Source organism: Pseudomassariella vexata, assembly GCF_002105095.1.
Source record: "Pseudomassariella vexata strain CBS 129021 chromosome Unknown BCR38scaffold_2, whole genome shotgun sequence".
Classification (NCBI taxonomy): Eukaryota; Fungi; Ascomycota; class Sordariomycetes; order Amphisphaeriales; family Pseudomassariaceae; genus Pseudomassariella; species Pseudomassariella vexata.
In genome coordinates this window covers 1,924,623-1,950,734 of record NW_024467957.1, presented here as the reverse complement: position 1 = coordinate 1,950,734, position 26,112 = coordinate 1,924,623, and the positions used below count along the sequence as shown (strand labels likewise).

The 26,112-nt window shown below is 51.6% G+C and overlaps 11 protein-coding genes across 11 annotated transcripts; 7 read left to right on the top strand and 4 right to left on the bottom strand.

Annotated features, from left to right (window-relative positions):
• Positions 1-61: 61 nt before the first annotated feature.
• Positions 62-1,797, top strand: BCR38DRAFT_520903 (uncharacterized protein). The gene is made up of 5 exons (XM_040865170.1): positions 62-553; positions 608-644; positions 696-763; positions 834-1,234; positions 1,295-1,797. Exons 1-5 carry the CDS (start codon positions 338-340, stop codon positions 1,791-1,793), a joined length of 1,221 nt encoding a protein of 406 aa, XP_040719990.1. The 5' UTR covers positions 62-337; the 3' UTR covers positions 1,794-1,797.
• A 1,193-nt stretch (positions 1,798-2,990) lies between these two features.
• BCR38DRAFT_332716 (autophagy protein 16) lies at positions 2,991-3,745 on the top strand (the record flags this gene model as incomplete). Its single annotated transcript, XM_040855177.1, has 3 exons — positions 2,991-3,075; positions 3,163-3,518; positions 3,578-3,745. 3 exons carry the CDS (start codon positions 2,991-2,993, stop codon positions 3,743-3,745), a joined length of 609 nt encoding a protein of 202 aa, XP_040719989.1.
• A 297-nt stretch (positions 3,746-4,042) lies between these two features.
• BCR38DRAFT_481191 (putative histone H3 methyltransferase) lies at positions 4,043-5,562 on the bottom strand (the record flags this gene model as incomplete). The annotated part of the gene is made up of 2 exons (XM_040863352.1): positions 4,043-4,964; positions 5,018-5,562. The coding sequence occupies 2 exons, from the start codon at positions 5,560-5,562 to the stop codon at positions 4,043-4,045; spliced, it is 1,467 nt and encodes a 488-aa protein (XP_040719988.1).
• A 435-nt stretch (positions 5,563-5,997) lies between these two features.
• On the top strand, positions 5,998-7,763 carry BCR38DRAFT_520900 (uncharacterized protein; the record flags this gene model as incomplete). Its single annotated transcript, XM_040865169.1, has 3 exons — positions 5,998-6,242; positions 6,905-7,289; positions 7,355-7,763. Exons 1-3 carry the CDS (start codon positions 6,200-6,202, stop codon positions 7,761-7,763), a joined length of 837 nt encoding a protein of 278 aa, XP_040719987.1. The 5' UTR covers positions 5,998-6,199.
• A 786-nt stretch (positions 7,764-8,549) lies between these two features.
• Positions 8,550-9,424, top strand: BCR38DRAFT_405689 (uncharacterized protein; the record flags this gene model as incomplete). The annotated part of the gene is made up of 2 exons (XM_040857978.1): positions 8,550-8,831; positions 8,936-9,424. 2 exons carry the CDS (start codon positions 8,550-8,552, stop codon positions 9,422-9,424), a joined length of 771 nt encoding a protein of 256 aa, XP_040719986.1.
• Positions 9,425-10,314: 890 nt separating this feature from the next.
• On the top strand, positions 10,315-12,854 carry BCR38DRAFT_98188 (uncharacterized protein). The gene is made up of 3 exons (XM_040865825.1): positions 10,315-10,401; positions 10,452-10,760; positions 10,954-12,854. The coding sequence occupies exons 2-3, from the start codon at positions 10,601-10,603 to the stop codon at positions 12,687-12,689; spliced, it is 1,896 nt and encodes a 631-aa protein (XP_040719985.1). The 5' UTR covers positions 10,315-10,401; positions 10,452-10,600; the 3' UTR covers positions 12,690-12,854.
• A 164-nt stretch (positions 12,855-13,018) lies between these two features.
• Positions 13,019-15,282, bottom strand: BCR38DRAFT_334097 (ankyrin repeat-containing domain protein; the record flags this gene model as incomplete). Its single annotated transcript, XM_040855283.1, has 5 exons — positions 13,019-13,787; positions 13,842-14,106; positions 14,157-14,229; positions 14,287-15,096; positions 15,151-15,282. 5 exons carry the CDS (start codon positions 15,280-15,282, stop codon positions 13,019-13,021), a joined length of 2,049 nt encoding a protein of 682 aa, XP_040719984.1.
• A 503-nt stretch (positions 15,283-15,785) lies between these two features.
• BCR38DRAFT_420814 (signal recognition particle receptor, beta subunit) lies at positions 15,786-16,958 on the top strand. The gene has a single exon (XM_040859405.1). It carries the CDS (start codon positions 16,034-16,036, stop codon positions 16,886-16,888), a length of 855 nt encoding a protein of 284 aa, XP_040719983.1. The 5' UTR covers positions 15,786-16,033; the 3' UTR covers positions 16,889-16,958.
• Positions 16,959-18,221: 1,263 nt separating this feature from the next.
• Positions 18,222-20,020, bottom strand: BCR38DRAFT_420812 (tryptophan synthase beta subunit-like PLP-dependent enzyme). The gene has a single exon (XM_040859404.1). It carries the CDS (start codon positions 19,924-19,926, stop codon positions 18,346-18,348), a length of 1,581 nt encoding a protein of 526 aa, XP_040719982.1. The 5' UTR covers positions 19,927-20,020; the 3' UTR covers positions 18,222-18,345.
• A 760-nt stretch (positions 20,021-20,780) lies between these two features.
• On the bottom strand, positions 20,781-22,101 carry BCR38DRAFT_98117 (uncharacterized protein). The gene is made up of 3 exons (XM_040865824.1): positions 21,887-22,101; positions 21,404-21,823; positions 20,781-21,321 (listed from the first exon to the last, which is right to left on the bottom strand). The coding sequence occupies exons 1-3, from the start codon at positions 21,917-21,919 to the stop codon at positions 20,872-20,874; spliced, it is 903 nt and encodes a 300-aa protein (XP_040719981.1). The 5' UTR covers positions 21,920-22,101; the 3' UTR covers positions 20,781-20,871.
• A 1,767-nt stretch (positions 22,102-23,868) lies between these two features.
• Positions 23,869-24,706, top strand: BCR38DRAFT_328861 (uncharacterized protein; the record flags this gene model as incomplete). The annotated part of the gene is made up of 3 exons (XM_040854842.1): positions 23,869-23,991; positions 24,055-24,362; positions 24,451-24,706. Coding segments are annotated over 3 exons (687 nt in total), but the record flags the coding sequence as incomplete, so codon positions are not given.
• Positions 24,707-26,112: the final 1,406 nt, after the last annotated feature.

The window sequence follows — 26,112 nt, the reverse complement described above, 5'->3', positions numbered from 1 at the left end:
AGTTGGTTAGTGGATGGGAATTCGCAAGGCCTGCGGGCTTATGGCAGAGTGGATTTATACACGAGGAACCTCCTATCCAAGGATTATGAAACGGAGTCGCCGCGAGCTTCTCCGAATCTAAGAAGGGACGTGTGAATTCCACACCAGACCATGGACTCCCCGCAACTCCCAATTTTATATCATTAGCGCAGGGCCCAGGAGATGCAGGCGGGAGATTAGCGGCTGCATTTATGTTCTCCCGTTCGACTTCTATACCGACAGTCCTTCGGCAAAAAAAAATTCGAAGAGCAAGCCAGGGACTGGTCGACTAACATCAAACGACAGATGACGCCTTAAAATGTCTAACGACGACAACCAGACGCTGCTCTCGCTAATTGGCGCATACGATAACTTCGATGAGCCGGTGCCAGTATGGAATAATAAAGCCACGATCTTAGGTATCGTGATTACCTTCTTAGTAGTTTCTGTGATATGTATCTTATTCCGACTCTACACTCGGCTGTTCATCGTTAAAAGCCCAGGCTGGGACGATGTTTTTGTGTTCCTATTCATGGTAAGCTCCTTGTTCTCGAATGTCCATTTGCAACTACTGATATTGAACCTCCAGTTGTCAGGAGGAACAGGCTCAGTATTCACATGCCTAAGTGAGTTCTGTTGCTCTGATGTGCTATATACCGGGCTAATCACGCGCGCAGTGACACAATATGGCCTAGGCAAACACTTCATCCTTCTCACCGACTACGAGATAGACCGTTATCTCACGGTGAGAAATTCCCTCCCTCGTCATCGTCACGATAGATGAACAAACTCGTTAGCTCACACTGCTCTCCCAGAGTTTCTACATCGCCAACGCAACCTATTCCATGTCGACGATGCTGATGAAGCTGTCCCTCCTGTTCCAGTACCTTCGAATCTTCAAGCAAGGGACTTTCCTTAGACGTTTCACCATCGTCATGATCGTTGTAATCGCTCTATGGGGAGCCGCCTTCAGCTTCATCTCGTGGGTCCCCTGCTTCCCAATTGCAGGATATTGGGACTTGACGATCTCGGCAAAGTGCTATGGATATGGCTCACCATATGCCAAAGAATTTGCGCAAACGTTTGAAACCCATGCCGGGATGAACATGATCTTCGATATCATTGTGCTCGGCATTCCAATCTCGATATACTTCGAGAAGGGATCGTCAGCGGGTACGCGGATGCGACTTCTAGGGTTGTTTGCAATGGGCACAGTGTAAGGGTTTCTCATTCAATCGACCTGCGTTATATTGGAACGCTAACCACTCCTGTGCAGGGTTAATATCTTCGGCATCTTTCGACTCGTCACCATCGTCGAACACAGAGCGTCATCATTCCCGACTTTCGATCCAACCTGGTATGCTCCCGTCTCCGTCGTGCAGGCATGCCTCGAGGTTGACGCGGCATCGATATGTGCCTCTATGCCCGTATTCTGGCCCATCCTTAGCGCCAGCTACGATAAAATCTTTGTAACGCGGGAAGTCACCATCACACACTCGCACAGGCGGCTCTCCGAGTCGGGCGAGAGCAATGAGTACGGAGATAATGTGGAGCTGCAACCCCGAAACAGCGGGCAGGACAGCGAAGTGACGCGAGGCAGCACCGTGCACAGTCAGAAGTCGGAGAAGAATGCTCATTACATGGATTCGTACATATTGGAGCAAGTCGATCCGTTGCGGGCCGAGCGAAGGGCGGGTGTGGAAGCTAGTATTACCGCAGAGAGACAGCTCAAGAAAAAGAGCTCTCTGTTTCTTGGGCATGTCTCAAGTAGATAATGACATGGGATGTAATTCAGTGCTTTTCGATATGTCACCTTTGTCAGAACAAGATGTGAATGTCCCTTTCTAGGAAAAGGTTACGAATGTAACCCACAGGGGTGGCCCCTGCTTCTATTCGTAATGCTGAGAACATGGGTCGAGAGTGGACGTAAATGTACCACCAGGCTGTAGTCATGTCCTGACGAGTTTGGGTTACGCCAACTCTGGTTGGAGGCGAGATCTTGGTAGGTACGGAATGCGTATGCCCAACATGAGTTGAGGTCGAAGGCGTGAGACGCTGTGGCATGAACAACTTTACGCATATACTGACTGAACAGGAGCCGTGGGTTCCTGTTGACGTTGGTACAATTTGAACGAGCCATGCTGCCAGTGGTTCAAATTAGAGATTACTGTGGTGGTGGCTGTGTCAAAATGAGGTTGAACCTTGAAATAAGACGTTGAAACTAAGAAGTTGTTCCAGTAGATTAGATGATGACCTGTCACTTGTGTAGATGAAGTCTAATTCTGTTCGTCACAGGGGTCTGGCCCCTGGCTAGGTACATGCACGTACTTTGGATTATGTGCTGGCAAATGGATACCGTAGTCACGATAACCTAGCTTCCACCGAGGAAATAGAAGGAATTTATTATTAGCGAAGCTTTTAATGCATCTAACATTTCAACGGAAGCTGTTCTCTTTCCTATTAGCGTAGTAGCGGATACAGTCAGCCAAGTCAAATTGTTGATTATACAGCTACTTTTAGCTAGCGATTGCCTTTGAGATCATTTTATTTAAACGACATTTTTAACATAGAAGAGTGAACACACTCGTTATCTTATCCTCATCCCGTTTTGGAATATACTGCAGGGACATCGATGACTGTCTGATTGATGAAATAGCCAGTCTGAACTTGTGAGATTGACACCCCCGCCATTCCAGTCAAGCGATGAGTGCGGGCACCAGCGGGAGATGCCGTACACCGCCCAATGACGCCGCCCAGTGACGCTGCTCCGTCTGCGGTACACCAGCAATGGGAACGAAGTCTGAAATAACTCAAACAGGCACACACAGGCTCTAGCTATCATCTCGCTCGTTGCCACAGTTTTCATACTCCTCACCTACAAACAACCCCCTGCGACATGCGTGTCCGCAGCTGAACCCCCTATAACCATTGCCCCACACGTCATCGATGCTTCGAAGCACCCGCAGACCGCCATGCCCGACTGGCGCGACGAGTACCTGGTCAATCTTCGCGAAGCAGAGAGGAACAACCCTGTGAACAAGGAGCTTATCGCAGCCTGTGAGACACTCCGCCCTGTGCATGCGTGCATGCGTGCATGCATCCATCATTCGTTGTGCAGCTTCTGATTTGCTTTCCGCATCGCAGGTTCCCAGCTGGCCGATCGCGTCGCTGCCCTCGAAGCCGAGAAGGCAGTCCTCCAAACATCTATGAACCCTGCGAAACTCACAACCGAAAAGGCGGGCAAGGCCCTAGTCGTGGAAACAACACCAAGCTCGGATCCAAATATCGCCCAACTGAAGCTAGACTTGGCCGAAGCCCTGCGAGCGAAGGGGCAGCTACAGCACAAGCTGAAGACCACGGACGCGGAGCTGCAGAAGTTACGGACCAAGACGAAAGTGGAGGATAAGCGGATACATGACTTGACGACCGAACGTAACGCACTTGCTTCAAGGCTGAAGGATCGTAATGAGGAGCTGGTGGGCAAGAACAAGATGCTAAAGGTGCGCACGCTGCTACATAGGGCTTGCCGCCAAGATGATCCTGACTGACTCGGGTGTAGGATATACAAGACGAGAATTTGACACTGAACATCCAACTCAACGTTTCGGACCAAAAGGCGGCCAAAGTGGCGGCCGAGAACAAGGAGCTTGTTGATCGGTGGATGAAGAGAATGGGACAAGAGGCGGAGGCAATGAACCTAAACCTCGAGCACAGGAACGGGAGGTAGTCGGACAATCATAGGAACGGCCAGGTTTGACAGGCGTAACGGGCGTAACAGGCAAATTATTCGCAGTCCAAAACTGGCGGTACCGGCAAAACATGCAGGTCTTTCGCTGCTGCTTGCGCATCTTTGCGGAGTGGTATCCTACGAGTACAAGTCTATATCTAGAACGTAAGTCAATCGCTTTCCTCACTTAATCCCTTTTCGCCAAATGCCCGCGGGACTATGTCATATGCAATGCAAACAGACCGTCGTCTTGGCCCTCTATTTATGACGACTTTGGCTGACCAACCCAGAATCGACCTACTTCTTTGTTGAGACGTAATATTCGCCTTCGGAGGCTGCCCAGCTGACCCAGTCTTCGAGATAGGTGTGGTGTTCGACATCGAGAATACTGGTCGCAATGTCATTAACCGCTCCCTTGTTATCGTAGACGAAAGACTTGAGCGAAATGATCTTGCATCCAGTTTTCAGGTCCAGGAACATGTCCACAAGGGCCTTGTTCAGTGGCTCAGTAAAGGCCTTATTGTTCACCAAGACGACATCAGCCTCTCTCAACACCTCCAGGATCTTTCGGTTCGTTCGGAAATCTCCCCTTTCAAGGAGGACTCGGCCTGGTGCGACACCCCAGAGGAGACAACGGGACTTGAACTCTTTCTCCTGTGCCTCGGCGAAGTTGCATGAAGTCTCCATCATCTCACAGCCATAGCTTCTGCATCCAATCTCGAGGGCCGCCTGCAGGACAACGTTACCCACTCCGGACCCGAGGTCGACAAATACTTGATCCGACTTTAGGTTCCCGTGATCGACCAAAATCTTGTGGACGAAGGGATATCGCAACTCTCCGTAGATATTGTCGCTTCCCGTCTTGTATTTGTTGAGGATGTCCACGTTGGGAGCGACGGTGCGGTCATATACCTGCTCGAGAATGAAAGAGACCAGTTCGAGGGGCAAATGGTGGATCTTATCCAGGTTCTTGGCAATGGAACCCTTCTCAAGTAGACCCTTCAGCGCCGTATTGTAACTGCTGAGCGCCGACTTGAAAGTGGCTAGATCCCCAATTTTCTCGTTCGATGCTCGCTCCATCTGTCTCCGAAAACTGACGTGGTGATCAATGAACGGTCGCGCCTCGGCCTCGGTGAGGTAGTTTTGTGCAACATGCTTTACAACCTCGATTATGTCCTTGACTACATCAATTTTATCTTTCTTCCATACCAGTTCGTATCTGTCTTAAGCATTAGTCAAAATGAACATAGCGCGTAGCTTCTTGGATCCCACCTCTCGGGCTGGCAGCGCGACGGATATTGCAGCTCGACGGCGATCTCATCCTCCTTGGCCCCAAATATGGGCACACACTGCGACGCAAGCGAGGCAACATCCGCGGCATGAATGATGCGCAATTCCCTGATGTCATCACCGAATGCTTTCTTGTGGCGCAACTTGCGGTTGACATCAATCGACCTCGAGTCGCCACGCCGCATGCGCTTCGTTTCTGCGATGAAGGGGTCGGTGTCGTCGTTATCGTCCGAGTCGGAATCGTTGCCAAAGGCGGGCGAGTCTCGAGGGGTGCTGGTGACAGCCTTGCGCTTGCGCTCAGTGCGCTTTTCGTCGGACGAGGACGGGTAGGGCGATGTGCTCTTCATTCGGGCTATCTGGGGGTTTGGGGACAGCCGCGGAGAGGGTCCCTGCTTGCTCGACGATGCATGACGGCCGTTGGGTGCGAGGCTTGAGCGCGGCTTGGGCTTGGGTGGGATTACGACCTTTTCTACTCGGAGTGTCTGTGGCGCGGCCTTGGACTTCGATTTCTGGCTGAAGACCCCCATGGCTGCTCGCGAATGAACAAAAAAGACGGATGGAGTGTAGAAGGTGTTATGTCAATTATGTCAAAGGCATTAGGTGCAAGAATGCGTCGCCTAGCAGATGCTCGTAATAAAAATGTTTAAAGAATGAGGCAATCCCAAGGATGCGACGCGGGTGAGGTGAGCGAACGAGGGTGATGGTGTGGTCCCATTGCCTCGTCCTTGGAAGCAGCAACAGGACGGGGTTTGGAGACCCAGTTTACTCAAGTGCAGGGTCTGGTTCGTCCCGAGCCAGCGGGTCCAACAGGCAGCTCGACAGGGCAAATGCAGCCTCGCAGCTTGCAATGTCATTTGTTTACAGGCATACTTCGTATATGCAATATGTTCAACAGCTGCAAGTCCTCTGCCAGCACAGTGCTCACAGAAGTTCTCAGCCGGGTCTACCGGGTCGAGCAGGACGCAAAAGCAGTCACGAATCGGTAACAAGACCAAAGACTCCTCAACTCTCACTTCAACCTCGTCTGATTGTGGAACCTGGTGGCCATCAAAATCAATTCATGTTGCATGTCATTCTCATTGAACATTCGCCATTCTCACCAGCAATCTTGCTTCCATCTGGGAGCTCAATTCGAGCCAAGTCGACACCGACACAACTATCAGCATGGGAAACCTCAATGATCTTGCTTGGTCTGTCTCATACACATGTAAGACTAGAGCTTAGTCAGAACAATGGGATGCTCTTGGCCGCTGGTCTGTCCGGGAATAGCAACTGAGCCAAGACCCTTTGGGTGGTGTCTTTGACATTTTTCCCAGCCTCCAAGTTGACAATGAGCCGTTATTGTTGGGTTACGAGTACGTACACAGCAGATATTTGTGGCTTGCTACCGGTTAGCTACAGGGTAGGTTATTTAAGTAAGAGTAATAAAGTGTAGTAGGTTGTTATGATATACGGTACTAATGTGTGTAGAGGTGTGTGTGAAAGTGTGTGTGAAAAGGTGTGAGCTCTAAGTCTATTAGAGGGCAATTAGGCCTTTGCTTATAGGCATAATTTCTTTGTTAGCTAGATTTATCTTTTTTTCTTTCTATATATTCCTTTATTTCTTTATCTGTACTAAAGTGACTTCCTCCACTTTGGAGAGGAATCTTTATTATGCTGTATTTATCTACCGAGTAAGTGATACTCCTAACTACCATTTTGGAACCCCCATGTCTTCCCTGCAACGATAATCCCCCACACAAACCAATACAGAACGTTGCTAATCAAAACATGTCAACAAAAAAAATATAGGCTTCCTCGCAACGCTCAGGCTCGCAGCGTAGCTGGCCGATGGATAGTTTGCGTCTGACTGCAATCCCCTGGTCACAGACAACTACTATATCGGCTTCACGAAGGAGACCAAGGTCCCAGATCACTGGATCAAGGTAGATCATGAAGTCGTCAAGTCCGGCCCCAAGAGGGCTAGATTCACTTTTGCCAAGAGATATGATGCGCCCAGTCTGTGGACCGATTTCTCAGGCAACCAACTCGGTTGCAAGTCATGGCCTTCTAAAGACGACGTTCACACGATTCAAACTACCATCTTTGGCCAAGGAAAGTCGTGGGACAAGGCGACGACTTTCGAGCCCTGGGCCTACAACCCAACGGACCCGTCACACAAGTACTCGGTCGAATGGGACTCCGACTACTTCAAGTGGCTGGTAGCTGACAAGGTCATGCGCGAGGTTCAGTCTAAGGATGTACCCGCTGCTCCGTGATGCCCCGCGGGCCCATGAAGCTGCAACTCGGTGTCTGGGACGGCGGTGATTCTGATAACAGCTATTGGACCATCCAATGGACTGGAGGCAAGACGGACCTCAATGGTGTTCCATACACGGCGTCCATAAAAGGCGTCAACATCATGCACAAGGATCCTGCTTGCCAGTTCAGGTACAAGGACAAGTCTGGAAAGCGAGACAGCGTCGAAATCATCAAGACAGGTTGCTCTGACACTGACAAGGTCGGCGCAGCCACAAAACCAATGGTCGAAAAGATGGGCGAGTCCGCGGCGGTTTCTGGACCACCAATAGAAACTGCTCAGGCTACAAGTGTGGCCTACGTGGCGTCTAGATACGAGAGCAGCTATGCATCCGGCCCTACAACATCCAGCGCAGCGTCAAGTTTTGCGGCAACAGATGCGGAATCCAATTCAACGAGCAGCAACAGACGCTGTCCCCGGTTAAAGTAGTTCCGCTTCGATGCCCGAATCAGAATCTGTTACAACATCTAGTCAGCCCACTTTCAGCACAGCATCATGATCTGGCGGCCTCCTGAGCAGTCTCAGCTCGTACATTCTGGAGACGGCTTCGTCCCATACCAGCGCTAGTTCGAGCACCCAAGGAGTTCCCGACAGTTCATTCCGAGTGATTGCTTCTGCATCAATCAGCCATGGTGTCACTCACGAGGTAAAAACGTGTAAAATCTCCACGGTCTATTCCACTAATACTACGCTGTTAATTACTGCACGCCAGAAGTCACGAACTGCCCAGAAAAGGGGCAAGTCACAACTGAGATGATGTCTGTGTACACGACCGTCTGTCCTGTAATGAACAAAGTCCTGGACGACGTCACTTACATCCAAGTCGTTGCCCTTGCAAGTAAGTACTCTGTCGGCTTCGCCCACATTTTCAGGGAGTGCAACTGCTCCAGTGGAGACTTCCAGCAATCGCCGTCAAAACGCCACCATGAGTGTCCCAACTCGAGCACGCCGGCCACCTCTCCCTTGTCCACGTCGACCGGGCCAGTCCCGTTGAGATGGCACCTCCAAAGTGTACTCGACCAACATACACACGATAACCTCTTTCCCACCTGATGTCACGGGTTACCCAGGAAAGGGTCAGGTAACGAGCGAACTGATTGCCATTTCGACATCGTATATCCCGTCAGCAAAATTATAAAGACCACAATGATCGAGAACAATGACACAGAATTCCTGCTTCCTGTCAGAACCGAGAACAATCCCACCGAGTTTGTTATGCCTTCCTCGGGCTACCTGATTAGCAATGTTTCTACTTCAAACCAAGTAGAATGGACGACAACGGCAATCTACACTAGCAGTGTCTACTCAACAGAGGGTAGTGTCACCACTGAAACAGTGCCTCTGTATACAACAGTGTATCCGGTCAAAGAGGTCATGGAGACATCTAAGCCTCTGCCACAGTGCAGCAAGGCTCCCGTTTCTAGCAGTGCCCCTGTGGCATCAGAGACTCGTGTGCCGGCTAGCTCTGGTGTTATGACAAGAGAGACCACAGCACCGGTCGGTCCAGTGCCGCGGCCGTAAACACTACCGCTCCAGTCAGTTCAAGTGTCACGGCAGACCGATCCAGTGCACCAAGCGACGTCCCTTCATATACTACTTAGAACGTCTGTTCAACAAACACCTACATGGTCACATCGTGCGCTCCGGAAGTGGCAGACCGTCCAGTCAAAGTTGGACAAGTGACTACCGGGATGTTAGCCTCGTCGACTACGGTCTGTCCAGTCACTGAGATGAAGGAGAGCGTGTCGCCCGGCTTGGGTGCAGGCGTGCACTCAGCGGAAGCCGTAGTCCTCAGCAATACCATGTCCGGCTCGTTGCAGGCGGTCATAACTACGATTGCCTGCCAGGACACGCCGATGCCTTCATCACACGCACCGTCGTCCGCAACTGCCGCGGCACCCACCGACACCAGCGAACCTGCCACAACCCTAACGTTCGGCACCTACTTCACGACCACCATTCAGTACGCGACCGGTACCCCTGCTGGCCCGGCATCAGATGTCCCAAGCTACCAGTATAACGGCATCAAGAGCACTGCCGCCATGAGGCTACCAGCTCTTCTGCCTAAGGCTACTATTCCCCTCATGTGATGAAACTCTCCTCCTCCTTACTCCTTTACAGTAGCGAAACGATTCTTTCGATTTCGATACCGACGGTTATCCCCGTCAGTAGCACCCGTCCCGTGCAAGCGGCCGCCTCGCAACCCACGGCCAAGAAGTCGGCCGAGCCCGAGGGCACCACACAGCTGGCCAGCACCGTCACAACGTGTAGACGGTCAAAGCTACCGCCGTCGGTGGAACCGTCGCCCAAGAAACTTCAGGATGCATTTGCGGCCCGTGTCTGTAGCCGCAACTGCGACGGCAGCTCCCGTCCCCGTCACATAGACAATGACGGTCGAGCCACCGTTGCCTAGCGTTGCGTACGGCTTGGGCACTATCGGGACCATTGGGGGTACTGGTGCAAGGGCCACATATGCAACGGCAGACGGTCCGATGTCGATGCCTATGGGCGCGGCGTATTGGAGATGGCTCAGGCGTGGACATGATGGCGCGCATGGGCACACGCATGGGCAGAATTTCTGAGGAGGAAATGATAGTTGTCTCATCGTTTGCGCGGGCTTTGTCACGATATTTCTTTTTTTCCCCTTTCTTCTTTGGTTACTGTATCCTTTCATATACTTTCGCCTGTAGATGAGTTCCGACTCAAAGATTCTTTAGCTTTCATTACTTCAGCACGCAACTGTACAGTCGCACAACACACAAAAGCCGAGCGCGTGACTTTGGAATAACTCAAGAGCCTAGAGCAGTGAGTTTTAACCGCAATAGTCGTCAGACCGAGGGAACGGTTTATTACGGCTAACGATCTCATCCCAAGCAAATGAATCTTAAATGTAAGATATGACCAGGCATAAAATACCTTGGCCAACCCCGAGTATAGTTGCACAAAAAGCCCACCCCGGGGTTCTAATTGGTCATCTACCGAAGGTGGACAAAATGGTCCGCCGGTGCAAGCAATTGGCCGGAATACGACGTGGGAACAGGGACCTCTCGACTGGGCTTACTTAAGAGTGAGTAAAGTATCCATTCTGGCCGGAGCCTTACGAAACAACAAAGACAGTTCAAAACACGAAAAACACCGAGACGTCCAATTCTGACTACTGGTTCCTCATATTGTCAACGCGTGGGTGTGGGTGTCCCCCGTGTGCTGTCTCATGCAGCAAACCCATATGCTAGGGAAACGTAAGGCAAAGTCAAGGCAAAGCAAATATGATGGCCGGCGCCGCTCGGCCGGGGTCGCTGTGGTCTTCGCTCGACGAAGGAGAAGCATTAATGCCACCTGCGGCACAGCAGAAACAAATGACTGTTGTTACTGCTGCTGCCCCGCCGAAACCGAATCGTACTCGGGCATTTCACAGGAAAACGAAGGGTAGGTAAACCTTCCAATTCGTTGACTGCAAGGACGTTACAAGGCGCATCATTTCATTTGCGGGGTTTTGTTGCCGAGATAGCTGGCACCAGACTGTCCCCCACCCCCATCAACTCCGATATCTGATATCTGTAGATCTTTGTCACATGGGACGTTTCCTTGCATATCCGCTAACACCTTCCTCTTCTCATAGGAGGCTGCATCACATGCAAGAAACGCCGCATAAAATGCGACGAGCGGCATCCTTCGTGCCAAAAATGCGAGAAGGCCTCTGTTAAGTGTCTCGGGTATAAGCCGTTAGGCCGGACCGGTCGACTGGCGCCCCTGCGGCCCCGAGATGCCACCCCTAGCACAACAACCGTTTCTCCCCCGTCACCCGTGGGGATGGGAACAAAGGCGAAGGCGAGGAAGGCTTGGGGTGCAGATATACTCCCAGAGCCGCGTTCCTCGACTATGTCCTCAGCGGCATCGTCGTCTTCTGCTTCTTCCACGGCAATCCTCACCACCGTCAGCAACGCCCTTCCGCCCTTCTCCCTGCGCGAGTCCGAAGTTCCTTATTTTGACGTGTTCCGCTTTCACATCGCGAGCCAGTTCGTCGGCTTCTCCGACTCACGGCTGTGGGAGCGGGCCGTGATGCAAGAAGTCGTCGCTGACGAAGGGATCCGCCAGTCGGTGCTGGCCGTCAGCGCCATGTACCGCGCCTTCTTCTTGCACCCGGGTCAGCTGAAGGAGATCAACGGTGTTCCCATGGCCGCCGTACGGTTCGATGGGAGGAGCTTGTTTGACGTCCATCATAGGGCGGCCGTAGCACATCATATGAAGGCCATGGCCTTATACAGACGGCGGCTGCAGACGACAAGTGTTCCGCCGACGATGAGGAATGTACTGGTGGCGACCATGCTGTTTATCGCTTTTGAGCATATGCAAGGGAACTTCGGGGGTGTTGATCGGTTGGTTTCGAGTGGGCTGTGCGCGTTGCAGGAGAGTATCGTGATGGTGAAGCGGAAGGGGTACAGGTCGTCGTCGATAACGCTGTCTTTATCATGCTCCCCTGAAGCAGGGGCGGGAGCATCGTTATTCGACACACGTTCCGGCTCCGAGGACCTGGAACAAGTCGAACTCCTACACCAGCGCATGGCGGTACTGAGCCCGTTAACCTCTTTCTTCCACCCCGCAACCGACGCACCGCCAACACACATAAATCCCAGCGGCGCCTTCCCGAAACCCGACGACTCCTTCGACACCCTCTTCTCTCTGTGGAAATTCCAAATTTGCCAAACCATGGCCTTTTTCGGCGAGGCCCACTACTACACCGCCTACCCCGACACCGAAGGCCTCCTTCCAACCGTCGAGAAGAACCGGCGCGAATTCATATCGAGACAAACGGTGTGGCTGGCCTTTCTCAAGACGCATCTGCATGCAAACCAAGACCCCGTCACCCGTGTCGCCCTGAAGCTGATGCACCTGCACTCCAAAGTGAGCATCATCGTCCTCACAGGCATCCTCGACCCCACCGAGTCCGCCTACGGCGCGCTCACGGCCGACTTCCGCATGGTCCTGGATGGCTTCATAGTGCAAAACTACATTGCGCTGGAAATGGGCGTCCCCGTTGCTGCCACTCTGCCCGTTATCTGCTTCATCGCGTGCAAATGCCGGGACCGCCAAGTGCGTATGCGGGCCGTGGATGCGCTGGACGAAGTCCCCAAGGACGGCTTCGGTGCGGACCTGATCGTCCAGTCGGTGCGGGCCCTGGTCGACTTGGAAGAGAAGCAGCGAGATGCGTCGTCGGGGCTTATACCAGTGCAGGCGAGGTATTCGTGGACCGATGGGACTTGGAACTTTCACAAGTGTCAATTGCGGTCGCGTTTTACCAAGCTCGCTGCAGTGGACGACAGGACCAGTGCCAAAGTGCGCACTTTCGATTTCTAGAACTGAACTGGATCGGAATCAAGTCAATAATATCATAGCTATGTAACAACAACTCAACCGTATCAATGTAAAAGCATCTTGTATGAGCTGCTCTCGTCTCGGCAGAAGCCGTCTATACTCCGTGAATACAGCATTACTGCATGGGTCTCGTTATACATATCTAATGTCTGGCCATCATACTCCACAAACCCTGCCCCGATGCCTGGGGCGGTTTCAAACCCTGCTCGGATAACATATTCCGCTAACGAGCCTTCCGCGGTCACCATCTTTACGCTCAATTCCCTGTCCTGTCGGCTAGAAATTGCCCAACGACGATCGTGTTACATTCTTTAGACCTCTTCCCGTGCAACCGCCTCATAACCACCCCTCCCCCTGCCGGCCGAAGTCATCAACGCGGGACTCTCGTACATCTCCGTCCAGCTGATCTTTTGACCACCTAGTATAGCATCGCCGGTCTCTCTACGACCGAAGATGGGTGCAGGGTCACACCAGAAATCTTTGCAGTTCTGAACGTAACCCCTGGAATAGGGGTTCTTCTTCTTTCGCAACTTCTTGCCGGTGGCAGCACCTCTACCCGTCGCAGTCTCGATGAATGTGTCCACACCTAACAGCCGGCTCCACTGTTGCACCCAACCACGGCCATGCTTGTGCCCATGGCCATGGGTCCGGTTGCCTAACGGATCGTCGGCAGCGCTCGGCGGTGCGGCAGCACTGGGGTGGTTCGGGTCGAGGGGCAGGCCAGTGCTTGTAAAGCTATGCCCCAGCATAGCGGCACCGTCATTGATACCGTACATATTCTCATACGTCGTCATGGCCCGAGCCACTTGGACAAATTGCACAAAGAGCAGCATGCCCACCCAAGTCAGTTGCAACGCGACCCAAAGGCCGAGGAGCACCAGGTAGGGATCCGCATTGAGAACTTGGCAGAGAGATTCAGAGAGGACGGTACACTCGGTCGATGCCACTTCACTGATGGCAGACAGATGGCAGTACAGTAGCCAGTCGAAAGAGAGAATGCCAAAGGTAAGAGATATAAGGTAAAGGAAGAAGTGTCGGTGGTTATTGATGCCCACACAGTTGTTGATCCACGGGCAGTGGCTGTGACTCGTTAGTCCATAAACAAGAGCCATTTCTGGAATCATGCAGACTTACTGGTCATGTTTTGCGACACATCGTTGGCAACGTTTGCAATGCTTGCTCCGAAGAGGCGTCCTGATCATGCAGCTGACACAGAAATTGGACTCGTCGAATTTCCATAGCCTCAAGAGCTCGTCGATGACTGCCTTCTGCTCGGCGATGCCGTTGAGCTTGGGGACGAAGCCCGGATCGAATGCCATGCAGATCGCATAGAAATAGGCTGTCAAACTTGTGAAGGTGGCAAAAACGAAGTTGAGCAGTGGGTGGTTGGAAAAGGTGCCTGCGAGATATTAGTGTGTGTCTATCGGATTGTTGTTTCAATGAGCTTACCCGGTAGCACATCCCAAAGCCAACTCACGGCAGTCCAGAACAACGATGCCGCAAAGATACCAGCAAGCCATGGCTATTTATCATTAGCTCATGTTAATTACTGACCATTCAGGTCACACGAAAGCCCTACCGTTTTATGCAGATGGCGCATGTCCGGAGGTCCATACTCAATGACTTGGCTGGTTGTCCATTGGAACCCAAAGCCCACAACAAAGGCCAGTGGCAGCGAGATGAACCACGGCAGGTGCGCCGTGATCATCAGTTCAATCCAAAGCAGAGCAGATGGAAGTAAGAACAAGAACCGATTCATGAATGCACGTTTATCCTGGAGGAAGTAGGAGGAACCAGGCCACCAAGGTGTCACTGGATGTCCGTCCTCGTCATATCCACACTCCTTTAGCGCTCGGTGCCATGAACCAACCGTGTTCAGATCCACAGCTGTGGTGGCAGGTGTCTTGCCTGTTTCCGTCTTGGCAAAGCGATCAGCACCGTACTCGATGATCTTCAGGATGCAGGGAGCAGAGCCCTTGACCAATGCCCAATGCAAAGCAGTAAAGCCTTGTTCATCCGTAGCGTGTACACTTGCGCCCCATCGCAGGAACAGATCCACACACTGCGGAAAGCCTTTGTATGCTGCCCACATCAAGCCCGTATGCCCGTAGTTATCGGCAACATCGACCGGAATGCCTTGGTGCAGCAGGAGCACAATCAACAATATGTTCCCGTTGAAGGTTGAGATGTGCAGGGTGTTATAGCCTTGCGCGTCGGTGATCAGGGGGTCTGCGCCGTGTTGGAGGAGAAGGTTTACGGTATAGTAGTTGGATCGTTGGGCTGCCCATTGCAACGGTGTCGCCACAGAGTCGCCTCCTTTCTTGTTGATGTCGGCGCCTTTCTCAATGAGATATTTGGACATGGCATACTGGTTGTTGATCGCAGCCCACTGTGATAATGGAAGTCAGTCTTTGTTTGACCAAATGGACGAGCTGGCGCATACATGTAATGGCGTAATGCCCTCATCATCTGTGTAGGTAGCATCGTATTCGGTCGATTCGAACATCTTCTCCATGGCGGAAATGTCTCCTATCCTTGCCAGCTGCATGATGTCTGGGGAAGACAGGTCTCCCATCTCGACGTCTCCCGCCCCAGCTGTGATAGGTGCAGCAGCACTGCCTTTGGAGGGTGGCTGCAACGGCGCCCCGGCCGAAGCGCCATTCGGCTGGGTGCTTTGCGACATTGGCTTTGCCCGAAGAGTTGCTGCTGCTGCTGCTGCTGATGATGATGATGATGATGATGATGCGATTTGGGGCTTCAAAGTCGTTGAATGTAGTCAATCGTGGATCACGGCTGAAGCGCGTACTACGCCGCCGAGTTTAGACGTTGCACGCTGGCACAACGGATGACGGTGAATAAATGGGACTAAAGTAATATGCTAATAATGTATATATGGAAAGTGCGACCGGTTTTGAGTGTGCAGCTACGCAATTACTATTGAAAGAACGCAAGAAGACAATGTCTCAAACTGCTTCACTGCTCCATGTTGCGTTGCTTGCTCTCAGCACCGACCGTGGAGCTTGAGATCAAGACTACTTCTTAATAATGAACAGGTCTGCGGGTCCCAGAAGTTCAGCCACAGAAACAACTTACCTCCAACCCGTTTCATTGGTTAAACCTTCCCTGTGGCAGGGGTCTCGGTTTTTACCATCAAGGCTGAGGCTTGGCAACACTAGGAACTGACACCAATTGTGGAAACAACGGCAACTGCAGTCTCCGATAAGGCCACAATCTTTCGATTGCACTTTTCAGGAGTCTACAAAAGCGTCCAACACTGCTCAGCTCGAGGGAACTCAGAAAAGCTGCAGCTTGGAGGACATCTCAAGATGGAGGGCCTCAAGAACACCCTGGAGTACCTGCTTACGCCGTCGGCGCCCATCTTCATCGTTGGCGCCTTGATCGTGCTACTGGTCCCAATCCTAGTGCACTTCTTCGTGGTTCGAACAACACCTTACACCACTCTGCCAACGATCCTTCTAGTCGGACCATCTGGTGCAGGCAAGACCTCCCTCCTCACCCTGGTCGAGCGCGGCGACAAAACAGTACCTACACACACATCGCAAACCCCGCAGCCCGTCGAGTTAACCGTCTCCGCCGGTGGCGCCGTTCAATCGTTCCGCGAAACCGCAAAGGAGGATGCGCCGGGCATGCACAAGAAATTTCTCCTCATGGACACCCCTGGACATGGCAAGCTGCGCAAATTTGCCATGGATCGGGTCAACACGCAGGATAGCCTGAAGGGCATTATGTTTGTGCTCGATGCCGCGGCGCTGGACGAGAACTTGCCCGCGACTGGCAGCTATCTCTACGACGTGTTGCTGGCATTGCAGAAGCGCATGGGCGCGGGCAAGACATCGCGCGGCCCATCGTCAATACACGTGTTGATCGCTGCGAACAAGTCGGACTTGTTCACCGCACTGCCCGTGTCGCTGGTCAAGAGCAACCTGGAGGCGGAGCTCGGTCGGATACGGAAGAGCAAGAGCAAGGGGCTATTGGACTCGGGCGTGGGTGCCGACGATGTTGGGAATGAAGAGAGCGACAATTGGCTGGGCACATACGGGGCTGAGAAGTTCTCTTTTAGCCAGATGAGGGAGTTTGACCTCGAGGTTGACATAGTCGGCGGGAGCGTGCTTGAGGGCAAGGTGGATAAGTGGTGGAAGTGGATCTCTGCACGTGTATAAAGCAACTACCATAAAGTACTTAATGGTGCACTCGAGTAATTATAAACAAACTGTCAGCCACGGACTTCACGTTCAACATAATTCACTGTTGCCCTTTGCACTGACAGGTCAATGAGTCAATGCTCATCGTGTGCACGAAATGTCTGGCATTAGAATAGGATCCCACTTGGCATAACACCTTGAAAGTCCTCCATGTATAATATCACAGAATATCAACATGTAAGACACTGTTCATCAACATAGTAGCATCTTCCATTTATACTGGGAACAGTGGCGTGTCCATGTTCTTGGGAATAGCTTTGCCTTGGCGTGACTTTTGAGTATGTTTCACATATCCCAACCATCATGCCTCGTTACCTTGTTGCAGATTGACATCAACGGTAGTAATATTAGAACCACTCAAGCGGATGACGCACCAAAGAGTGAAATAAGAGGTATTCTGTCAACATAATCCCATTTTACCTCGAATAGTTTGATAGATGCTCAGACCGGCAGGAGCCTGGATTAAGCACGTACTTGCTTGTTTTCGCATTCCGGGGCTCACTTCGACGTTAAATGAAATGCTCGGTAACAGCAGACGGCGCTACTAGTAGAAACACCATTTTACAGCTGTATCAAAACATAAATGAACAAGCAATCCTTGTAGGATGGTCTGCATGTTAAAGAGGCCGTTTCGTGTTCTTCGAACGCCAACTTGTAATCACAACTCTCAACCAGACCAAATCGAAAAAGGGGCATGTTGCAGACCACTGAACCCATTATAAATTGTACTTCACCAACCATTGAACATGAATTGACACGTTACACAACTCCAACCACATTATTTATGTTGATCCGTCCCCTACGTAAATAGGACTAGCAGCCTTCTTATTCAAGACAGGGGCTTTTGGCGTGTACTCGCCGCTATGCCGCTGTGGCGACGCCCCTGAGACGGCAGAGCACGTAATCCTCTTTTGCGGGCTGTTGGAAGGACCGAGGGAACGATTACGGGCCGCCATCGCACCACGGCCACTATACTCTCGCAGAGACCTCGCAACGGCAACAGGAGAACCAGTAGTTAGTGGGACTATTGTAAGGTGGCTGCTAGGGACGGGTCGGACAGCTTCAAGGCCCAGATAGCATCGATCTTCTCAGGGGGGACTTTGTTGGTAGGTTGAGAACCAACGCAGTATGGTAGTGAACGCAACGCAGTCGTCAATAGGGCGAACCGACGACGCAGCGTATGTATTTAGTCCAGCCATTATGGCACGGTTTGACATACGGGAGTACTGGCAGAGGTACCGGGGGCTTCGAGCCTACGGCGTATTTAATAATAATAATAATAAATATTTATGTTGAATATATCTAATTTGCCTCTATGTCCGTGTCTAAATATCTAACCGAGTTGATCCGATTGACACATAATGCATCCTGCCTCCCCTGAACGCCTGGGCTTGACAATCTGTCGGAAAGAAAGCTTAGACTTTGACCTGCTTTACCATCCAGGTCAACAAGTCAACTTTAGTCACGATAGCAAGGGGCTTGCTAAGCGCCTTGTCTTTGCCATCGCTGCGCTCCGTGACAACGGCCGCACTGTTCCACTCGAAGAAGCTACTGAGTTCAGTCAAGGGGGTATCCATCGTGATCTCAACAAACTGGCGGCGTTTCTTGCCCTTGCCTTGACGCGAGTCCGTAACCACCTCGTCCAGACGTCCGAAGTCGAACATGACATCCTTGACTGGGCTCTGGCCACTTGCTCGTCCGCGCGAGATGTAGCTCAGCAGGTTTCCAAGAGTTACGAGTCCAACGAGCTTGCCACCAGGACCATTGAGCACAGGCAGCTGATCGAAACCCTTTTCTCGCATCGTCTCGATGGCTTCCGAGCATAGGCTGCTGGTGAGGACCGATGTCACGGGCTTCAATCTCAGCGAGCTGACGTTGGCACCACCGTAAGGATCCTTGTCGGTCTTAGCCGCCTCTCCATCCTTAACACCTTCCTTGGCGGCCTTGTCAGCCTCTTCCAAAAGGCCGTTTGCTGCCAACCAGTCGTCGTCAGCAAATTTGCTCAGATAGCTCCTGATGCTATCTGGCAGTACCACAACAACCACATCTCCTTTTCCAAGGCCTAAGTCCTTGATCGCCTTGATGGCCGCAGACAGGGCGCTGCCAGAGCTGCCACCAACTAGAAGACCTTCCTCCGAAATAAGCCTCCTTGCGAGTCTGAAGCTTTCCACGTCGTCCGTCTTGTACCATTTGTCGATAAGTTCTCGGTCCAGCACGTCTGGGATGAAGTCATAGCCAATACCCTCGACTTTGTACGACTCGTCGCGGTGCTCGTCATTGAGCGCTTCGGGTATCGCGAGAATACTTCCATGGGGATCGGCAGCCACAATCTTGATGTCCTTGCTGTGTTTCCTCAGCCCCTTTGCCAACCCAGTGATTGTGCCGCCAGTGCCAGCACCGGCAACTATGCAGGTGACCTTTCCTCCAGTCTGCTGCCAGATCTCTTCGGCCGTACCGAACTCGTGCGCAAGCGGATTGTCTGGATTTGAGTACTGGTCGAGGATATGCGCATTCGGAATCTCCTTTACTAAGCGACGTGCAACACCGATGTGCGACTCGGGGGCATCCCACGCGGCCTGTGTGGGCGTGCGGATGATTGTGGCACCCAACGCCTTCAGAACGCTGACCTTCTCGGCAGACATCTTTTCGGGCAGAGTGATGATGGTCTTGTAGCCCTTGATAGCGCCCACCAGCGCCAGACCAATACCGGTGTTGCCACTCGTTGGTTCGATCAGGGTGTCGCCAGGCTTTATGCGTCCTGACTTCTCGGCTTCCTCAATCATGCGCAGTGCGATACGGTCCTTCACCGAACCACCTGCGTTGAAAAGCTCGACTTTGGCGTAGACATCGCATTCGATTCCAAAAGAGGCCGGGATCTTGTTCAGGCGGACTAGGGGCGTGTTACCGATCAGCTCAGTTGCTGACAAGGCGGTTGCTGGAGGAGGAGGGCGATGAGGAAGAACAGGGGCACCATGGGTGCCATTCATAGACGCCATGATGTTTAAAAGTCGTGTGAAATAGCAAAAGTGTTAACGTTGGTTGTATAGAAAAGCAAACAGTGCAAACATTGAGAAAGAATCAGAAGATGTCATAAGGTTTCGCGTTGGAATGGCACTATCTAAAAACTGCCCCTCTTAACCCGCAAAATCCCCCACCCCTCTCTCCACTGCCGCTCCCCCACCACCCAAGCCGATGTTAAACGAATAGCGTTGCCTTCCCGTTTAGGTTAGCCAACCCAACGACTTTTATCTCTTGGATAATTGATAACTAGCCCATTAAGTGCACTTGCATTTAAACTTTGACCTTCCTAACCAGCACGGGATTTCCAGGTATTAGCATTCATCACCTAGAAACGGCACAGACTGTACTATCATCATACTCCACCAAGATGAATTGATGACAATCCTCAGGATTTCACATGGAAATATGACAGTATCTCTGTTATGCTTACTTCATTTGAGCCGCGGCAGACTTGCTCGTTCAGACCAGTACGGCCTCAATCTTGATACTAAGTGTACGTTGTAGGAGGCACATCATGGCAGCAAACAAAGAAAGGTGTATGAGCTTTACAAGGCCGAGCCTAGGTCTGTGGAAAATCCCTTTCAAGAGCTATTGTACTTTCTTTCTTTCTTCCGCTTCTTGCATTTCCTTTGTCTCGGCTGCATTCAAGCACTCCACTCTAATTGTACCATTGGTGACTCCGGCTATTTCCAGCTTATGTTGGCGAAGACTAGAACAAATATCAAACTACCAAATTTAAAACAAGTTTGGCGAATTATGGAAACTGTAACTGTGATTGCAGGGTGTTCTACTATTCAAAGAGTGACTGTAGCATTTTCCGAGCTTCTTATAGCACAACACCTATATAGAAATTAGCGCCTAGAATGGCCGCGGAAGTCATTTATACGCCATTCCCTAGAAACAATCACACTCGTACGCATCTAGAGCTTGCCTTCGAGCCACGCCTTGATCGTAGTTCTGGGATCCTCATTTTGAAGGCCAAGCAGTGCATTCGCGTTGGCCTCCGGCTTCACCGCACTATTCCCTCCATCCCCGTAAATGTACGCCTGCAAGAAGTTCACGAAGGCGCTGTAGTCTCCCTTACTCAGCTTCTCGTTCCCAAGCTTGTTAAGCTTTTCGGAGTCAACGGGCTCCCTTTGCCACGTCGCTCCCGTCTCTTCTTCCAGGATTTTCAACAGCTGGTTCTGGCTGGTGGTAAACGAGGCAATGGCGAGATATTTGTTTGCCGTCTTCTCTGGCTTCTGCAGAATACTAGCTACTGCTTTTCCGATAAAGGGCAGGTTCGACGGCGAGAAGGGCTCGTCACCCGAGTCGACGATTTGGGCTGTCCTGGTGTCTTTGTTGAAGTTCAGGTGGGTAGAAGCAAGGCCCTAATTCTCGTCAACATCGATGCATGGTTCTCCATTCAAACGCTCTGGGGTATCATTCAACTCGAGTAACATCTTCACATACCCAATCGAAAAACAGTCCTGTAGTCAACCCGGTCCAGGTAAAAGACGGATTCGCATTGCCCTTCTCAATAATGTAGTCCAGCGTCTTGACCTTGCCCTGCAACATGGTCTTCAACCCCGGGTTGGTTTCAATTCGCGTGTTCACACCGAATTCGCTGGGGATGAAGCGCTTGACGCCCGTGGCGACGGCCGCGTCCACGATGGGGTGCTGATTGCCTATAGCTGCAGTTGCCGCGGCCGAGACAACGGCATCCTGGCCCTGCAGGGCTGATTTGAGCGAGTCGACAGACTCGTAGTCTACCTTTTGCACGGCCACGCCCGAGGGAAACGTCGAATTCGAGGACGCGCGTGTCAGTGCCGTGACGGTGAAGTCAGCGGCGAGAAGGGCATCGACAATGGCCTTGCCTACGTTGCCCGATGCCTGTTTGTAGTAATCCTCTTAGTTTGGGGGATGACATGGTGCGATACGAACAAGCCCACTTACACCTACGACAGCAACATTCTTGATACTGGACATGGCGAATAGAGATCACGACTGCAAAAAATGGTTGGATTGTTGGATAGGTTCAATTGGCAGAGCAAGTAAGCACCGACGATGACTAGGTGCGGACATATGGAGGTTATATCACCTGCTGCGTAACTTGACGATCTCGGGGTTCCGGGCCTCGGGCGTGAAGTGAGGGGATCACCAAGATCACGTCATGATGGTGCATTCGGCACTAAGCTGTTCACCCCGTACCATTTAGGTATTGCACCAACTTAGATGTCCCGCTGATATTCATTTGTCAGCGGGCATTCAAGGAATGACTATTACGTGCTTGCAATTGCTTGCCTCGAATACTAATCCCAAGGGGGTAGTCGCTACAAGTGGTCCTGCATGGGTTGACAGGGATGGAACGTTTAACCTATTTAGGCAGCTCGGCTGTGCTGTGATTGGTCAGGACTGGCTGGTGGTCGCCGTTGGGAGTATCCCAGCAGGCCCGCAAAGGTAGCGATGACAATCTAGGAAGGTTCTGGAGTATAACTGCATTGTACATCCCAAAATCAAGGCGTTAATAACAAGATGCCGGCTACGTAGTAATGCGAGCCCGGGAGTACTTCACGAGAACTGAGCATTGTTTTCTTTACTATCACTGAAGGCCAAAGTCTTTGACACATCGAGTTTTCAGGCACACTGATTGTTGTCTCTTACGGCCATGGTGTCGAGGAGGGTTGCTGGTAAAATCGTTTAGTTGGGTCGGGACAAAATAGACTTGCTCTGAGTTCATCAGATGTCCGACTAGGTTATCGAAGGTGAATCAGCCCAACCTTCCACCCATAAGGTTGTTGTTCAAGTCTTTTTAGATCCAGTTATATGAATCACATTTTTCATGACATGCTATTGGTTAGTGCGCGTTACTAATTCCTATGTATATCACGGCATCATTGGAAATCATACGCAAGCATCACTGAGGCCGCTCAAAGTCTTCAGCATCCTGCACATGAATGACCCAGGGAAGCACTCCAACTGTCTGGCCTAGTAATCGCAAGAATGCATTACATGTATAGAATTATAACAAACCAAAGTATATACAATAGTCTACCAATGGCTTTCTAACAGAGTGACGCGAGGAGGATAAATCGTTAGTGCCGGTTGGTTGGCCTATTGTGCACTGGGGGCTAGAATGAAGGCATGGGCCGATATGCGCAACCGAGTTGTTTTCAGAGGCGTTTGCATTAACAACGGACCAGTATGTACAACCCTAACAAAGAACAACTGCAACGTTTATCCAGCTCCCCAAAAAATCTAACACTCAACTCGGGAATCAGGTTAACTCAACCTCGGAACCTTCTGTGCTAGGTGAAGTGTGCCAAGAATGACACTGCCACGACTCTGCGCAGTTGACTCCTGTTCACAACTTGTTGACTTCACGCATCCAACACAGAAACATTAAGCGACCCTAGCAATGCAAGCGGCACTGATTCCGCCTTGGTAAGAGTGGGACCTGGCCGGACTTTCGCATGAGGGGACGCCACGTTGAGATTGAACTGGATGGGCTTCCAAAACGAGGTTAGACGAGGTCGATAGCGCGGGCAGCTGAGTGAGTTTAATTCGCACGCTTGTGCCTTACACTGCGTGCGGCTGAAGCGCTATTCAAGCACGTGTGGTACGGTATCGTGGACACTTTGTTTTTCACGAAGGCTGAAGTTGGTCAGGGAGGCCGCTGCGTTGTTGTGGAGGCTGGGCGGGTAATGGTGAGAAGATGAGGGCCTTACAAATACTTCTATGTGCCGCTGCTCTTTCGCGTTGTGCAATTTTCTTCAGATGAATGGTGAATTATTAGGTCTTACAGCAGTGGCCTGTAAACGGGGATATCGAGGCGAGTGTCGTGACCCTTTTCGTCTTCCTAAGATCAGATATCTTTCTGGAAAAGAACACTTGTCAAAATGGAACGACACAAAAAGAGCGGTGCGGAAATCATACGCACTCCGATCTGGGTGCTCGTCGCTCGCATCTTTCAAATCACCCTATCTTTCATCGTAGTCTGCGCGTCAGGATGGTTCATCCACGGCCTGTATCTGAACGAGCTCGGCTTCGCCATCGTCTGTGTGAGTCTCTCGTCCCCAACCATAGCCTTCTAGACGATCAATCCGCTTAAACGAACCAAATAGGGTCTCTTCACATGGATAATATCCCTCTACACTATCCTTACCGAGAAAATCCGCGCCTGCCAACGGGGCTACAACACCTGGGCCGTCCTCTCCCTCGAAGGCCTCATGATTATCTTCTGGCTCGCGACCATGGGCGCCGTCGCCAGCGCACGGGCGGCCTTCAAGTATAACGTCAATGCTACGTGCACGAGTGACGGGTCGGCCGTCAATAGCGGACATTGCACCATCAGCAAGCGAGTCACGGGGGTTGCCTCGCCTGAAGCTTTGGGTGTGGTGAGCGGTGTAGCTGGTCTCTGCGCTATCATTATGTTCGTTATATCTCTCTCCTTTTTCCACCTTAACCTTCATAATCGACTCGAGCGTATCGAATTGAGGTATTGACGCGTTTTAATGTAGGCTTCTCTTCGTAGCATCTTTCGCCTACGTCTGCCACTTCTTCCGCCTTTCTCTCGCATCGCCCACCGCAGACCCTGGGAAGCACATCGGTGGCGCGACGAGTGTGCAGTTTAATCCCACGCCCGGCGCCGCGATGCAGCCCCTGATGAACCAGGATCAGCAACAGTTGTACAACCATGAGCAGCCGAGGTGGGCTGAGAACCAGGTTTATGTTCAGCAGATGATTTATCCCCAGCAGACCCAGGTATATGACCCCTATTCATACCATCCGGAGTATGCCGGAGCGGGAGGGGCTACTCGCCAGATCAGAATGTTCCTCAGCAGCAGTCATAGCAAGCCTTCAGACAACCGCCCCTGAGCAAACTTACCAGCTTCTGGCACACTAATGGTATGTAGGTCATGGCGAATGTGTCAAGACAAGGGCGTAGGGCGTTGGAGTGAGGGGTTTGTTATGCATTATCGAAGGTTAGAGTCCTGGTTGTAACAGTGATTGTGGCAAATGATATATATCCCAATATCCCAATGATTTGAATTCACATCCAACCTCTATCCTACGATATTTGATACTGCTCGTTTTGCATCATGTTCTCTTGAGTCTGATGACGGTTATCCGCCACACATATTCAACTGACCGTCACGCTCTGGCCCCATATTCGCTCTACCACATCGTCAACACCCACCGAATCCGGCTCCAGGGCTTCCTTAGTGACATAGAACCCCAAGCCCGCCACGTTATTTGGTTCTTTTCCGTATCCATCAGTGACCGGACTGCGTCCAGCAGGGACTGAATCCACGCCTTTCTCTCGGGCTCGCTATCGAGCACATTATGCGCCATGCCGACAGGGAACAGGCAGAGACATATCTAGTCGCCTGAAGCTGCACAGCGGTACGGCTTTTGGAGAAGAGATACCAATTGACCGTATAGTATGTCGCGCTGCCCTGAGAAATCATTCAATAAAAGGGAGGGGTCAATGAACTCGTCACCAGAATAGTGACATGTATCTCCAAGCCGGCGGCTCTCTTCCAGGAGGCCTGGAACAACCACAAAAGTATCCAGAAGATACGACTGGTATGATTTCGAGGCAGGGTTGAGAGCCCACGGTATGGTTCGCCAACGATATTCCTCGAGGAACGTACGTCGTTTGGAGAATAAAGAAGCAACCAGCTAGGGTCATTAGCAACAGCTCTAGAACCCCGAAATGAGCGAGCATCAACTACATTCCTAAGCGGCTGTTGTTGAAATTCTCGGGCCCATACACGTTCAGCAGTGCAATTCCTTACAAGTGGAATACTGCCACTGCTCGGTCGGCCTGTATCGACCATACCCAATCAGCCGGCTCGGCTATTACCCAGGATAGACACCGACCCCAGATCACTTACTGAATATATCACCAGTGCCAGAATCGAGACCACAAGGTCTTGTCCGTTCCTCGCCAGTGCTGTTCCGCTGCCCAGCTCGCTAGCAAGTATTTTCAAACACTTGCCATACTGGACCGCACCCTTAAACTCGACATCTCTCGTCTTGTTGACACGGCCAAAGTTGATCTGGAACAAGGCCTTGTTGAGTTCTAGTGAGAGGTTCCCTCGCGTTCCTCGCTTCCCTCAAGCCAGAGTGTACTGTAAGATCGCTAGACGAAGTCCAAAAAGAGCAAGCCGAAGCAC